Here is a 14,092-nt window from a genome sequence, read left to right as displayed (position 1 = left end):
TGGGAGTTTTGTAACAGTATTTGAGCATTAGTGACAAGGTCATGGTGAAGAATGGGACATTCCTCCACCTATTCCTAAAAGCACATCAAGGATATACTGTTCATATTGTGTACAGCAGTTTAAAAATTGCATGTGAACATCCATAGACATTATTGGTAACTAACATGAGAAGCCACTACATGGAACCTGATACAGTAGCATAACGTCAGGGTCAAGGCTCCGCCCTTCGTGTTTCGTCTAATAGGACATCCTCAGGGTTCCCTAGCGTTGAATCCCCACCCTGCATTGTAGACGGCATAAGCAATTGCGTATGCTTGGGAATCTCATCGACAGGTCCATTTAAGAGTCAGTTGTGCTTTTTTAGGAATGTTAATCAGTTACTGAGTATATTAAAGCATATGCCCTCACTCAAAAGTGCCTGACCCTGGGTCAAGTCAGCCATTGAATTTTTTTTTGAGGAATGGTGATGGACCTTTCATATGGTGTACAATATCTCCTCCTCATTTGTTGGGAACATGACGTTATATTGAGGAATGGAGATGGACCTTTCATATGGTGTACAGTATCTCCTCCTCATTTGTTGGGAACATGACGTCATATTGAGGAATAGAGATGGACCTTTCATATGGTGTACAGTATCTCCTCCTCATTTGTTGGGAACATGACGTTATATAGAGGGATGGAGATGGACCTTTCATATGGTGTACAGTATCTCCTCCTCATTTGTTGGGAACATGATGTTATATTGAGGAATGGAGATGGACCTTTCATATGGTGTACAGTATCTCCTCCTCATTTGTTGGGAACATGATGTTATATTGAGGAATGGAGATGGACCTTTCATATGGTGTACAGTATCTCCTCCTCATTTGTTGGAAACATGACGTCATATTGAGGAATGGAGATGGACCTTTCATATGGTGTACAGTATCTCCTCCTCATTTGTTGGAAACATGACGTTATATTGAGGAATGGAGATGGACCTTTCATATGGTATACAGTATCTCCTCCTCATTTGCTGGGAACTATAGGTGATTTTTCTACCCTCCTCTGGATCAACTGCCACTTTACATTTTTTTTTTCACTCAATGGAATACATTCTTTATACTTAAAGAAGTAGATTTAAATAGTGAACTGTCTCTGCATTTAGTGTTTATGACGTACTTGTGTCCATATGTAGAGAAGATCCCTGCTGTTGTTTTCTTTCCATAATCATCTTCCCCTCCTCCATAGACTGCTGATCTCCACTCACCAACCTCTCTTCTTCTTCTTGTTTAACCTCAGCTTTGATGTCTCTCAGTTCTTCATCCTAAACCCCAAAGATTTATAATTAGGAACAAGAGATTACATAGATGAATGTCCTCTCATAGAATTATTTTTTCCCCCAGTCCCATCTACCTGATCAGTCTCTTTATAACTGGGGGTTTTCTTGGGGAAATCCTGGGAATACAGAGGACCTCTCTCCTCCATAGACTGCTGATCTCCACTCACCAACCTCTCTTCTTCTTCTTTCTTAACCTCAAATTTGATGTCTTTCCGTTCTTCATTCTAAATTTCAGAGATGACAAAATATAACATCTAAAAACACAGCTGAAAATAGTTTTGATGTTCCAGGGTGTAATCCTGGGAATATAGAGAACAACCCTCCTCCATAGACTGCTGATCTCCACCCACCAAAGGCTCTTCTTCTTCCTCTTTATCCTCAAATTTGATGTCTTTCTGTTCTTCATTCTAAATTCAAGAGATGATAAATATCAAATCCGGAAAGTCTGCTTCAAATATAAAAGAGATATTCTCTCTATCTATCTATATAATATATATATATATATATATATATATAAATAAAACTCTACATATATCACCTCTCGTATTTGTTCGTTTTTTGCCCAGTCCCATCTACCTGATCATTCTCTGTAGAGTTTTGATGTTCCTGGGTGGAATCCCGGGAATACAGAGGACCTCTCTCCTCCATAGACTGCTGATCTCCACTCACCAACGTCTCTTCTTCTTCCTGTTTAACTTCAGCTTTGATGTATGCCAGTTCCTTATTCTAAGCCCCAAAGATGATAGATTTCGATTTTAAAAAGGAACACGAGATTACATCATAGAATGTCCTCTCATTGCATAGAATACATTTTTTCGATCTACATGCTCAGTCCCACCTACCGGATGATGGTGGGGGATGGTGTGACCCTCCTGTGATGAATCCCGGGGATACAGAGGACGGGGACATCTCTCTGGTGGGTTCCGATTACTGGATCCATCTGTAGGAAACACACACACTGACTGAATACATTGTTTCTATGTGTTTATCAGATGATGGGGGATCTAGGTGGACCCTCCGTACTGCTCTCTCCTTTACAATAAAGTCTCCTCTTACCCGGTGATGTGAGGGGCGGCTGATTGTCCATCATGACGTCCTTGTAGAGATCCTTGTGTCCTTCTAAATACTCCCACTCCTCCATGGAGAAATAGACAGTGACATCCTGACACCTTATAGGAACCTGACACACACAATGATACAGTCACCATCCAGACACATCCCTTGTCTGTTACTGGATAATGTCCCAGAATTCCCGGCACCGCTCACCTCTCCTGTCAGCAGATCAAGCAAGACCTATAATAGCCAAATGGAATCATCACACAGCTCCACTGACTACAGAGCAGCTAACAAAACAAAATTTACCTAAACCTCTCTAGAAACCTAACTAGGAGGGTGATACATTTAGGATGTATCCGGTCTATAAACCTCTGGATGGACAGTTGGATAAATAACTCTGTTTATGCAGAATATATCTGTTCTATAAACTATAAAAGACATCCTAGGAGGAAGGGGGCGAAAATGATGGGAGGTTACTGGGTGTAAATATAAAATAATATCTTATTACCTCCTCTGCCACCATTTCCAGCAATGTCTCCTCTCTACTCCTCTCTGACTTCTCTTTTTCCGGAACATCCCTATTTATATTTATGTATCACTTCCTGTCTGTAAACGACATCACTTCCTGCCTGTGCCTACATCACTTCCTGTCTGTAGTCGCCTCACTTCCTGTTGGTGTGTTCAAAGTGAGATCGCCACCTTGTATTGAATATAAATACTGCAGTCTACATTACATTTAACAGACATCAAAAACATGAAAACAATTTGTTGCTTAAATTTTGATATTTATAGATGTAAAACAAAATATTTAAATCTCACATGCCCCAACATTATGTGTTTTATCTACGTACAGTCCTTCAACATCCTGCACCTCAACCCACACATGGCATTCGTACATGTAAAGGATTATTTTGGGGATGGATTATGTATGTGAAACTGCAACTCCGGGGGAAACCTAACCTCCGACATCTCTCCTCCACCATCCACACTACATTCTCCGACAGCTCTCCTCCACCATCCACACAACATTCTCCGACAGATCAACTCCACCATCCACACTACATTCTCCGACAGATCTCCTCCACCATCCACACTACATTCTCCGACAGATCTCCTCCACCATCCACACTACATTCTCCGACAGCTCTCCTCCACCATCCACACTACATTCTCCGACAGCTCTCCTCCACCATCCACACTACATTCTCTGACAGATCTCCTCCACCATCCACACTACATTCTCCGACAGCTCTCCTCCACCATCCACACTACATTCTCCGACAGATCTCCTCCACCACCCACACTACATTCTCCGACAGCTCTCCTCCACCATCCACACTACATTCTCCGACAGACCTCCTCCACCAACCACACTACATTCTCCGACAGATCTCCTCCACCATCCACACTACAATCTCCGACAGCTCTCTTCCACCATCCGCACTACATTCTCCGACAGATCTCCTCCACCTTCCACACTACATTCTCTGACAGATCTCCTCCACCATCCAAACTACATTCTCCGACAGCTCTCTTCCACCATCCGCACTACATTCTCCGGCAGATCTCCTCCACCATCTACACTACATTCTCTGACAGTTCTCCTCCACCATCCACACTACATTCTCCGACAGCTCTCCTCCACCATCCACACTACATTCTCCGACAGATCTCCTCCACCATCCACACTACATTCTCCGACAGATCTCCTCCACCATCCACACTACATTCTCTGACAGATCTCCTCCACCATCCACACTATATTCTCCGACAGATCTCCAACACCATCCACACTACATTCTCTGACAGATCTCCTCCACCATCCACACTACATTCTCCGACAGTTTTCCTCCACCATCCACATTACATTCTCCGATAGATCTCCTCCACCATCCACACTACATTCTCTGACAGCTCTCCTCCCACCATCCACACTACATTCTCCGACAGATCTCCTCCCACCATCCACACTGCATTCTCCGATAGATCTTCTCCACCATCCACACTACATTCTCCGACAGATCTCCTCCACCATCCACACTACATTCTCCGACAGCTCTCCTCCACCATCCACACTACATTCTCTGACAGCTCTCCTCCACCATCCGCACTACATTCTCCGACAGATCTCCTCCACCATCTACACTACATTCTCTGACAGTTCTCCTCCACCATCCACACTACATTCTCTGACAGCTCTCCTCCACCATCCACACTACATTCTCCGACATCTCCTCCACCATCCACACTACATTGTCTGACAGCTCTCCTCCACCATCCACACTACATTCTCCGACAGATCTCCTCCACCAACCACACTACATTCTCCCACAGTTTTCCTCCACCATCCACATTACATTCTCCGATAGATCTCCTCTATCATCCACACTACAGCTCTCCTCCAGCATCCACACTACATTCTCTGACAGCTCTCCTCCCACCATCCACACTACATTCTCCGACAGCTCTCCTTCATCATCCGTACTACATTCTACGACAGCTCTCCTCCACCATCCACACTACATTCTGCGACAAATCTCCTCCCATCATCCACACTACATTCTCCGACAGCTCTCCTCCCACCATCCACACTACATTCTCTGACAGATCTCCTCCCACCATCCACGCTACATTCTCTGACATATCTCCTCCACCATCCACACTACATTCTCCGACAGATCTCCTCCACCATCCACACTACATTCTCCGACAGATCTCCTCCACCATCCACACTACATTCTCTGACAAATCTCCTCCACCATCCACACTACATTCTCCGACAGATCTCCTCCACCATCCGCACTACATTCTCCGACAGCTCTCCTCCACCATCCACACTACATTCTCCGACAACTCTCCTCCACCATCCACACTACATTCTCCGACAGCTCTCCTCCACCATCCACATTACATTCTCCGACAGATCTCCTCCACCATCCACACTACATTCTCCGACAGCTCTCCTTCACCATCCGCACTACATTCTCAAACACCTCTCTTCCCACCATCCACACTACATTCTCCAACAGCTCTCTTCCACCATCCCCACTACATTCTCTGACAGCTCTCCTCCACCATCCACACTACATTCTCCGCCAGATCTCCTCCACCATCCAGACTACATTCTCAGACAGATTTCCACCATCCACACTACATTCTCCGACAAATCTCCTCCCACCATCCACACTACATTCTCCGACAGCTTTCCTCCCACCATCCACACTACATTCTCTGACAGATCTCCTCCCACCATCCACACTACATTCTCCGACAGATCTCCTCCCACCATCCACACTACATTCTCCGACAGATCTCCTCCACCATCCACACTACATTCTCCGACAGCTCTCCTCCACCATCCACACTACATTCTCTGACAGCTCTCCTCCACCATCCGCACTACATTCTCCGACAGATCTCCTCCACCATCTACACTACATTCTCTGACAGTTCTCCTCCACCATCCACACTACATTCTCTGACAGCTCTCCTCCACCATCCACACTACATTCTCCGACATCTCCTCCACCATTAGGGATGAGCCGAACACCCCCCGGTTCGGTTCGCACCAGAACTTGCGAACGACCCCCGCGTTCGGTACGAACGTTAGAACCCCATTGAAGTCTATGGGACTCGAACGTTCGAATTGGAAAGTGCTAATTTTAACGGCTAATATGCAAGATAGTGTGCTAAAAAGGGTTTGGCGATCTGCCTCCTGCCTCAGGGGACATGGGTCACTGCAAAAAAAAGTTTTAAAAACTACCGTTTTGGCGGGAGCACTGATTTTAATGACGATTAAAGTGAAAAAAAAAAAGTGAAATATTCCTTTAAATATGGTGCCTGGGGGGTGTCTATAGTATGCCTGTGAAGTGCCACGTGTTTCCCGTGTTTAGAACAGTCCCTGCACAAAATGACATTAAACGGAAATAACACCATTTAAAACTGCTTGCGGTTTTAATGTTATATCTGGTTCCTGCAATATGGTTGAAAATCATTCAGAAAAATGGCATGGGTAGCCCTCCCTGCCCATTACCAGCCTATTTGGGTCTTGTACGCATATTAAGGGGAACCCCGTACCCATATTAAAAAAAAAGGAAATGCGTGTGGCCCCCAGGCCCTATATACTCAGAACAGCAGTATACAGGCGGTGCAAACAAGACAGGGACTGTGTAGGTTTGTTGTGTTAAGTTGAATCTGTTTGTCATTTTCAACCGGTACATTTTTAAAGTGTAGCTCCAGTCAAAAAAAATATCTTTAAGCTTTTTGGAAAACATAGTGAAGGGTTATCACCCCTGTATAATTTGTTTTGTCGTCCATCTTTTTTCATCTCACTTGCTGTTGTCTCCTTCCGTTTGCAAGTAGGAGATGTTTGTAAATTGGATGTTTGAAAGTAGGGGCCTGCCCTATATGCTCTGCAGAAATGGCGGAACAAGGTGTTGGTTTTGCAACAACATTGTAAGCCCTCAAAGTGACCCTTGGTGGCCGCTGGAGCGCCCTGCTGTGAACGATTATATCAAGAATTGTAATTACATGCCATTGTTGAACAGTGGTAGAAAAATTGACCTTTGGTGGTTGTGGTGCTGGTGCCACAACACTATAAGTCCTTACAGTTACTCTGGGTGGGCACAGGAAGGGGCCCTCCTGTGAAATATTATATCAAGAATTGTAATTACATGTCCCTGTTAAACAGGGGCAGAAAAATTGGGCCTTAGGCACTGGTGCCATCACACTGCAACCTCTGCCATACACTCTAGTTTTTTTGCAGGAATTAGCCCTGCTGCAAAGCATTGCATCAAAAATTTTACTTAAACGCCCCTGTTAAACAGGGGCAGAAAAATTGGGCCTTAGGCACTGGTGCCATCACACTGCAACCTCTGCCATACACTCTAGTTTTATTGCAGGAATTAGCCCTGCTGCAAAGCATTGCATCAAAAATTGTACTTAAACGCCCCTGTTAAACAGGGGCAGAAAAATTGGGCCTTAGGCACTGGTGCCATCACACTGCAACCTCTGCCATACACTCTAGTTTTATTGCAGGAATTAGCCCTGCTGCAAAGCATTGCATCAAAAATTTTACTTAAACGCCCCTGTTAAACAGGGGCAGAAAAATTGGGCCTTAGGCACTGGTGCCATCACACTGCAACCTCTGCCATACACTCTAGTTTTATTGCAGGAATTAGCCCTGCTGCAAAGCATTGCATCAAAAATTGTACTTAAACGCCCCTGTTAAACAGGGGCAGAAAAATTGGGCCTTAGGCACTGGTGCCATCACACTGCAACCTCTGCCATACACTCTAGTTTTATTGCAGGAATTAGCCCTGCTGCAAAGCATTGCATCAAAAATTTTACTTAAACGCCCCTGTTAAACAGGGGCAGAAAAATTGGGCCTTAGGCACTGGTGCCATCACACTGCAACCTCTGCCATACACTCTAGTTTTATTGCAGGAATTAGCCCTGCTGCAAAGCATTGCATCAAAAATTTTACTTAAACGCCCCTGTTAAACAGGGGCAGAAAAATTGGGCCTTAGGCACTGGTGCCATCACACTGCAACCTCTGCCATACACTCTAGTTTTATTGCAGGAATTAGCCCTGCTGCAAAGCATTGCATCAAAAATTGTACTTAAACGCCCCTGTTAAACAGGGGCAGAAAAATTGGGCCTTAGGCACTGGTGCCATCACACTGCAACCTCTGCCATATACTCTAGTTTTATTGCAGGAATTAGCCCTGCTGCAAAGCATTGCATCAAAAATTGTACTTAAACGCCCCTGTTAAACAGGGGCAGAAAAATTGGGCCTTAGGCACTGGTGCCATCACACTGCAACCTCTGCCATATACTCTAGTTTTATTGCAGGAATTAGCCCTGCTGCAAAGCATTGCATCAAAAATTGTACTTAAACGCCCCTGTTAAACAGGGGCAGAAAAATTGGGCTGCTGGCATCACCCAGAACCAAAAATGTTCTTCCAACATATCAGCGGAGGAGGAAGAGGATAGACAATCAACATAACAGGACAGTCACTCAGCATCAGCATAGGCAGTCTTGAAGGGATGTGGTATTTCAAAAAAAATTATTCGGTTACATCAGCTTCAGGTGCTTGGTAGCTGTGGGTGATCCAAGACTGATTCATCTTGATGAAGGTCAGTCGATCAACTGATTCGGTGGACAGGCGCACCCTGTGATCGGTAACGAAGCCACCAGCAGCACTGAAGGTGCGTTCCGAAAGAACGCTGGATGCAGGACAGGCCAGTAGCTCAATTGCATACTGTGCAAGCTCTGGCCAGTGATCCATCCTCAAGACCCAGTAAGCCAGAGGATTTTCAGTGGGAAAGGTGTCCAAGTCTGACCTTGCCCCTAGGTATTCCTGCACCATGTAAATTAGACGCTGGCGATGGGTGCTGGAACCAATCATACCTTGGGGCTGCGGACTAAGAAATTGTCTGAAAGCATCAGTCAGACGGCCACCTTCTCCACCGCTCCTTCTGACTGATGCCTCAGCAACACGTTGTCCAGGACCAGGAGTTTGTGACCTCCCAGTCTCTGGGAACGCGTTGCACAGAGCTTTCTGCAAGGCCTCCCGGAGATGTCTCATCCTCTGCTCCCTCTGCGATGGCAAGATAAGGTCGGCAACCTTACCCTTGTACCGTGGATCAAGGAGAGTGGCCAGCCAGTAATGGTCCCTCTCCTTGATCCGAAGAATTCGAGGATCCTTCCGCAGGCTTTGCAGGATCAGGGAGGCCATGCAGCGTAGGTTAGCTGAGGCATTCGGTCCGGAGTCCTCTGGGTCACTAAGGACAACATGATCCGCAGCTACCTCCTCCCAGCCACGTACAAGTCCACGTGTTTCTTGGGACTGTAAATCATCCCTATAAGACTGCTGCTGCTGATGCTGAGTGCCAGCCTCCACCTCCATGCTGACACAATCATCCTCCTCCTCCTCTTCCTCCTCCTCACCCTCTTCCTGTGTGATGGGTGGCACAGCAGGAACACTGTCTGGATAAAGGGGGCCTTGAGAGGCAAGGAAGTCCTCCTCTTCCTGCCTCTGTTCTGCCTCAAGTGCCCTGTCCATTATTCCACGCAGCGTATGCTCCAAGAGGTGGACAAGAGGTACAGTGGTGTGAAAAAGTGTTTGCCCCCTTCCTCATTTCCTGTTCCTTTGCATGTTTGTCACACTTAAGTGTTTCGGAACATCAAACCAATTTAAACAATAGTCAAGGACAACACAAGTAAACACAAAATGCAATTTGTAAATGAAGGTGTTTATTATTAAAGGTGAAAAAAAATCCAAACCATCATGGCCCTGTGTGAAAAAGTAATTGCCCCCTAAACCTAATAACTGGTTGGGCCACCCTTAGCAGCAACAACTGCAACCAAGCGTTTGCGATAACGTGCAATGAGGCTTTTACAGCGTCCTGGAGGAATTTTGGCCCACTCATCTTTGCAGAATTGTCCTAATTCAGTTACATTAGAGGGTTTTCGAGCATGAACGGCCTTTTTAAGGTCATACCACAACATCTCAATAGGATTCAGGTCAGGACTTTGGCTAGGCCACTCCAAAGTCTTCATTTTTTTTTTCTTCAGCCATTCGGTCTTGGACTTGCTGGTGTGTTTAGGATCATTGTCCTGCTGCAGAACCCAAGTTCGTTTCAGCTTGAGTACACGAACAGATGGTCGGACATTCTCCTTCAGGATCTCTTGGTAGACAGCAGAATTCATAGTTCCTTTTATCACGGCAAGTCTTCCAGGTCCTGAAGCAGCAAAACAGCCCCAGACCATCACACTACCACCACCATATTTTACTGTTGGTATAATGTTCTTTTTATGAAATGCAGTGTTCCTTCTACGCCAGATATACTTGGACACACACCTTCCAAAGAGTTCCACTTTTGTCTCATCGGTCCACAGAATGTTGTCCCAAAAGTCTTGGGGATCATCAAGATGTGTTGTGGAGAAATTGAGACAAGCTTTGATGTTCTTTTTGCTCAGCAGTGGTTTTCTCCTTGGAACTCTGCCATGCAGGCCATTTTTGCCCAGTCTTTTCCTGATGGTGGAGGCATGAACGCTGACCTTAACTGAGGCAAGTGAGGCCTGCAGTTCCTTGGACGTTGTTGTGGGGTATTTTGTGACCTCTTGGATGAGTCGTCGCTGCGCTCTTGGGGTAATTTTGGGCGACCGGCCACTCCTGGGAAGGTTCACCACTGTTCCATGTCTTCGCCATTTGTGGATAATGGCTCTCACTGTGGTTCGCTGGATTCCCAAAGCTTTGGAAATGGCTTTATAACCCTTTCCAGACTGATAGATCTAAATTACTTTCTTTCTCAATTGTTCCTGAATTTCTTTGGGTCTCGGCATGATGTGTAGCTTTTAAGGATCTTCTGGTGGACCTTACTGTGTCAAGCAGCTCTTATTTAAGTGATGCCTTGATTGTGAACAGGTGTGACAATAATCAGGCCTGGGTGTGGCTAGAGAAATTGAACTCAGGTGTGGACAACCACAGTTATAGTATGTTTTAACAAGGGGGGCAATCACTTTTTCACACAGGGCCATGATGATTTGGATTTTTTTTCACCTTTAATAATAAACACCTTCATTTACAAATTGCATTTTGTGTTTACTTGTGTTGTCCTTGACTATTGTTTAAATTGGTTTGATGTTCCGAAACACTTAAGTGTGACAAACATGCAAAGGAACAGGAAATGAGGAAGGGGGCAAACACTTTTTCACACCACTGTATAGTGTCACTGATGCATGCACTGTCACTGCTCACCATCCTTGTGGCCTCCTCAAACGGTGACAGGACAGTGCATGCATCCCTGATCATGCCCCACTGGCGTGGTGAGAAAAAACCAAGCTCTCCTGACGCTGTCCTGGTGCCGTAGTCGCACAGGTACTCATTGATGGCCCTCTGCTGCGTGTGCAGCCGCTGCAGCATGGCCAATGTTGAGTTCCATCTGGTGGGCATGTCACATATAAGGCGGTTCTTGGGCAGGTTCAACTCCTTTTGGAGCTCAGCCAGCCGAGCACAGGCATTAAATGATCGGCGGAAATGCACACAGACTCTCCTGGCCTGTTTCAGGACATCCTGTAAGCCGGGGTACCTGCCCAAGAACCGCTGCACCACCAGGTTAAGGACGTGAGCTACACAGGGCACATGGGTCAGTTGTCCCTGTCGGAGGGCGGAGAGGAGGTTGGTGCCATTGTCGCAAACCACCATTCCTGGCTTAAGCTGGCGTGGCGTCAACCACCTCTCGGTCTGCCCCTGCAGAGCTGACAAAACATCCGCCCCAGTGTGGCTCCTGTCCCCCAAACAAACCAGCGCAAGCACGGCATGGCATCGTTTTGCCTGCGTACTTGCGTAGCCCCTGCAACGCCTACGGAGCACCGCTGGTTCTGAGGACAGAGCACTGGAAGAGGCCATGGAGGAAGAAGAAGAGGAGGGGGTGGAGGAGAGAGGTGTGTCACAACCAATAGTAGCATTTTGGAGGCGTGGTGGCGGAACAACCTCCAATACTACTGCACCTTGTCCTGCATCCTTCCCAGCAGCCAGAAGAGTGACCCAATGGGCCGTGAAAGACAGGTAACGTCCCTGTCCATGCCTGCTGGACCATGAGTCAGCGGTAATATGCACCTTACCGCTGACCGCCCTGTCCAGCGAGGCAAGGACATTGCCTTCCACATGCCGGTAGAGAGCCGGAATTGCCTTCCGTGAGAAAAAGTGGCGTTTGGGGACCTGCCACTGAGGAACCGCACATTGTACAAACTCACGGAAGGGGGCCGAGTCTACCAACTGAAAAGGCAGCAGTTGAAGTGCTAGCAATTTAGCCAAGCTAGCATTCAACCGCTGGGCATGTGGATGGCTGGGAGTAAATTTCTTCCGCCGGTCCAGCAGCTGGGGCAGGGACATTTGTCTGCTATAATCGGACGTGGATGTACCACTAGCAGAGTTCCCGGAAGCACTTGGCTGTGACACACCTAATTCTACACCTTCATTCCTCTCAGAGCAGGTTTCAGAGAGGACTGAAGGTCTAGTGGGGTTGGAGATGCCAGCTGATGAGGAGCAAGGAGAGGTCCGCTTTGTTCTTTGGTGTGGGTCTTTGAGGTATGCTTGCCAACGAGCTGCATGGCAGGTCAACATATGTCTGGTCAAGCATGTGGTGCCCAAGCGGCTGATGTTTTGGCCACGTGAGATACGCTTGAGACATATGTTGCAAATAGCAGCGGTGCGATCTGATGCACTCGTCTCAAAAAAGGCCCACACCAAAGAACTTTTAGAATAACGCGCAGAGGAAGCGCTCTGCGCAGAGGAAGCGCTCTGCGCAGGCGGAGCTCTGCGGTGTGATTCAGTCGGTGTGCTGCCCCTAAGCTGGCCCCCGGAGGGCATCCTGCCTCGTTGGACATGTGCCTCCTCCTCCTCCTCCTCCCTCCTTCCAGGCACCCACGTGGAGTCAGTGCCCTCATCATCCCCTCCCTCTTCATCGCTGTAGTAAACCTGGCAGTATGCTGCAGCTTGTGGAACATGACTGCCAGATTGCTGTCCTTCTTGAGCATCCCCTCTCTCTGTGCTCACGCTACTGCCTTCCTCTAGCTGAGTGTCATCATCAGAGCCCACCAAACACTGGGCATCCTCCTGGAGCATGTACCCAACACTGTGCTCAAAGAGTTCAGGAGACTCCTCAGGAGGACGTGGTGGGTCTAGGGAAGGAGTCACTGATGATGACATTGAGAGGAGGGACGACGATGTGTTGGCAGCTGCTTTTCTACTACCCTGAGACTGGGTGAGAGAGGATGAGGAGGATGAAGAGGGCTTGGTCATCCACTCTACCAAGTCGTTGGCATGTTGCGGTTCAACATGTCCAGCTGCAGAAAAGAAGGACAAGCATGTCCCATGGCCACGTGCTGATGACAATGCACCGCGTCCACGACCAGCACTGTTGTCTCTAGACACAGAGCCTGCTTGCCCTCTTTTATCGGCTCGCGCCTGTCTGCCTCTCCTTGCTGGCCTTCCAGACATGGTAATGGCCTGAAGGGAGTTGGGTAAAACAGTAGTTGGGTAGTTTATATTGTGCTGGAGGCACACAACACCCACTAACTCCTGCAGATGCCTTTTTTATAGAACAGCAGAGTTAAAGGGGTATATACAGATGTATACTGTGCTGTGCTGGAAGCACACACAACTTCCAATAACTCCAGCAGATGCCAATCGGGCCCAAATAGAGAACAGCTATGTAGGTGGATAATAGCGGTATGTACTGGGTACAGAGCAGGCACACAGCACGCACTATCTCCTGAGTGACACTACTGACTGCAAGCTCTATTGTTAAAGATGGACCACTAGCTATATAGGTGAGGTGAATATCACGGTGTATACTGCGGTCAGGGCACGCAGACAATAACAAGAAAACAGCAGAGTTAAAGGGGTATATACAGATGTATACTGTGCTGTGCTGGAGGCACACACAACTTCCAATAACTCCAGCAAATGACAATCGGGCTCAAATAGAGAACAGCTATGTAGGTGTATATAGTGGTATGTACTGGGTACAGAGCACGCAGACAGCACGCACTAACACTACTGACTGCAAGCTCTATTATTAAAGCTAGATCACTAGCTATATAGGTGAGGTGAATATAGTGGTGTATACTGCGGTCAGGGCACAGACAGTAACCACTACACAAGAGCAAAATAGTAAATCAGCCAAAAACGATTGGTGTGT

General features: G+C 47.0%; 2 protein-coding genes across 2 annotated transcripts in view; both read right to left on the bottom strand.

Annotated features, from left to right (window-relative positions):
- Nucleotides 1–14,092, bottom strand: part of LOC143955511 (uncharacterized) — a 95,280-nt gene that overhangs the window by 50,101 nt on the left and 31,087 nt on the right. Inside the window, 2 exon segments of the mRNA XM_077465545.1 lie at nt 1,165–1,309; nt 1,399–1,548. Coding sequence (XP_077321671.1) covers nt 1,165–1,309; nt 1,399–1,548 — 295 coding nt within the window.
- LOC143956071 (oocyte zinc finger protein XlCOF7.2-like) lies at nt 2,173–3,899 on the bottom strand. Its single transcript, XM_077466197.1, has 3 exons — nt 2,889–3,899; nt 2,591–2,617; nt 2,173–2,504 (listed from the first exon to the last, which is right to left on the bottom strand). Exons 1-3 carry the CDS (start codon nt 2,901–2,903, stop codon nt 2,313–2,315), a joined length of 234 nt encoding a protein of 77 aa, XP_077322323.1. The 5' UTR covers nt 2,904–3,899; the 3' UTR covers nt 2,173–2,312.

Source organism: Lithobates pipiens, unplaced genomic scaffold, assembly GCF_037356315.1.
Source record: "Lithobates pipiens isolate NorthernLeopardFrog02 unplaced genomic scaffold, aLitPip1_a1.2 Scaffold_35, whole genome shotgun sequence".
Taxonomy (NCBI): domain Eukaryota; kingdom Metazoa; phylum Chordata; class Amphibia; order Anura; family Ranidae; genus Lithobates; species Lithobates pipiens.
The sequence above is the reverse complement of the archived record's forward strand: the minus strand, read 5'-3'. Positions and strand labels throughout refer to the sequence as shown.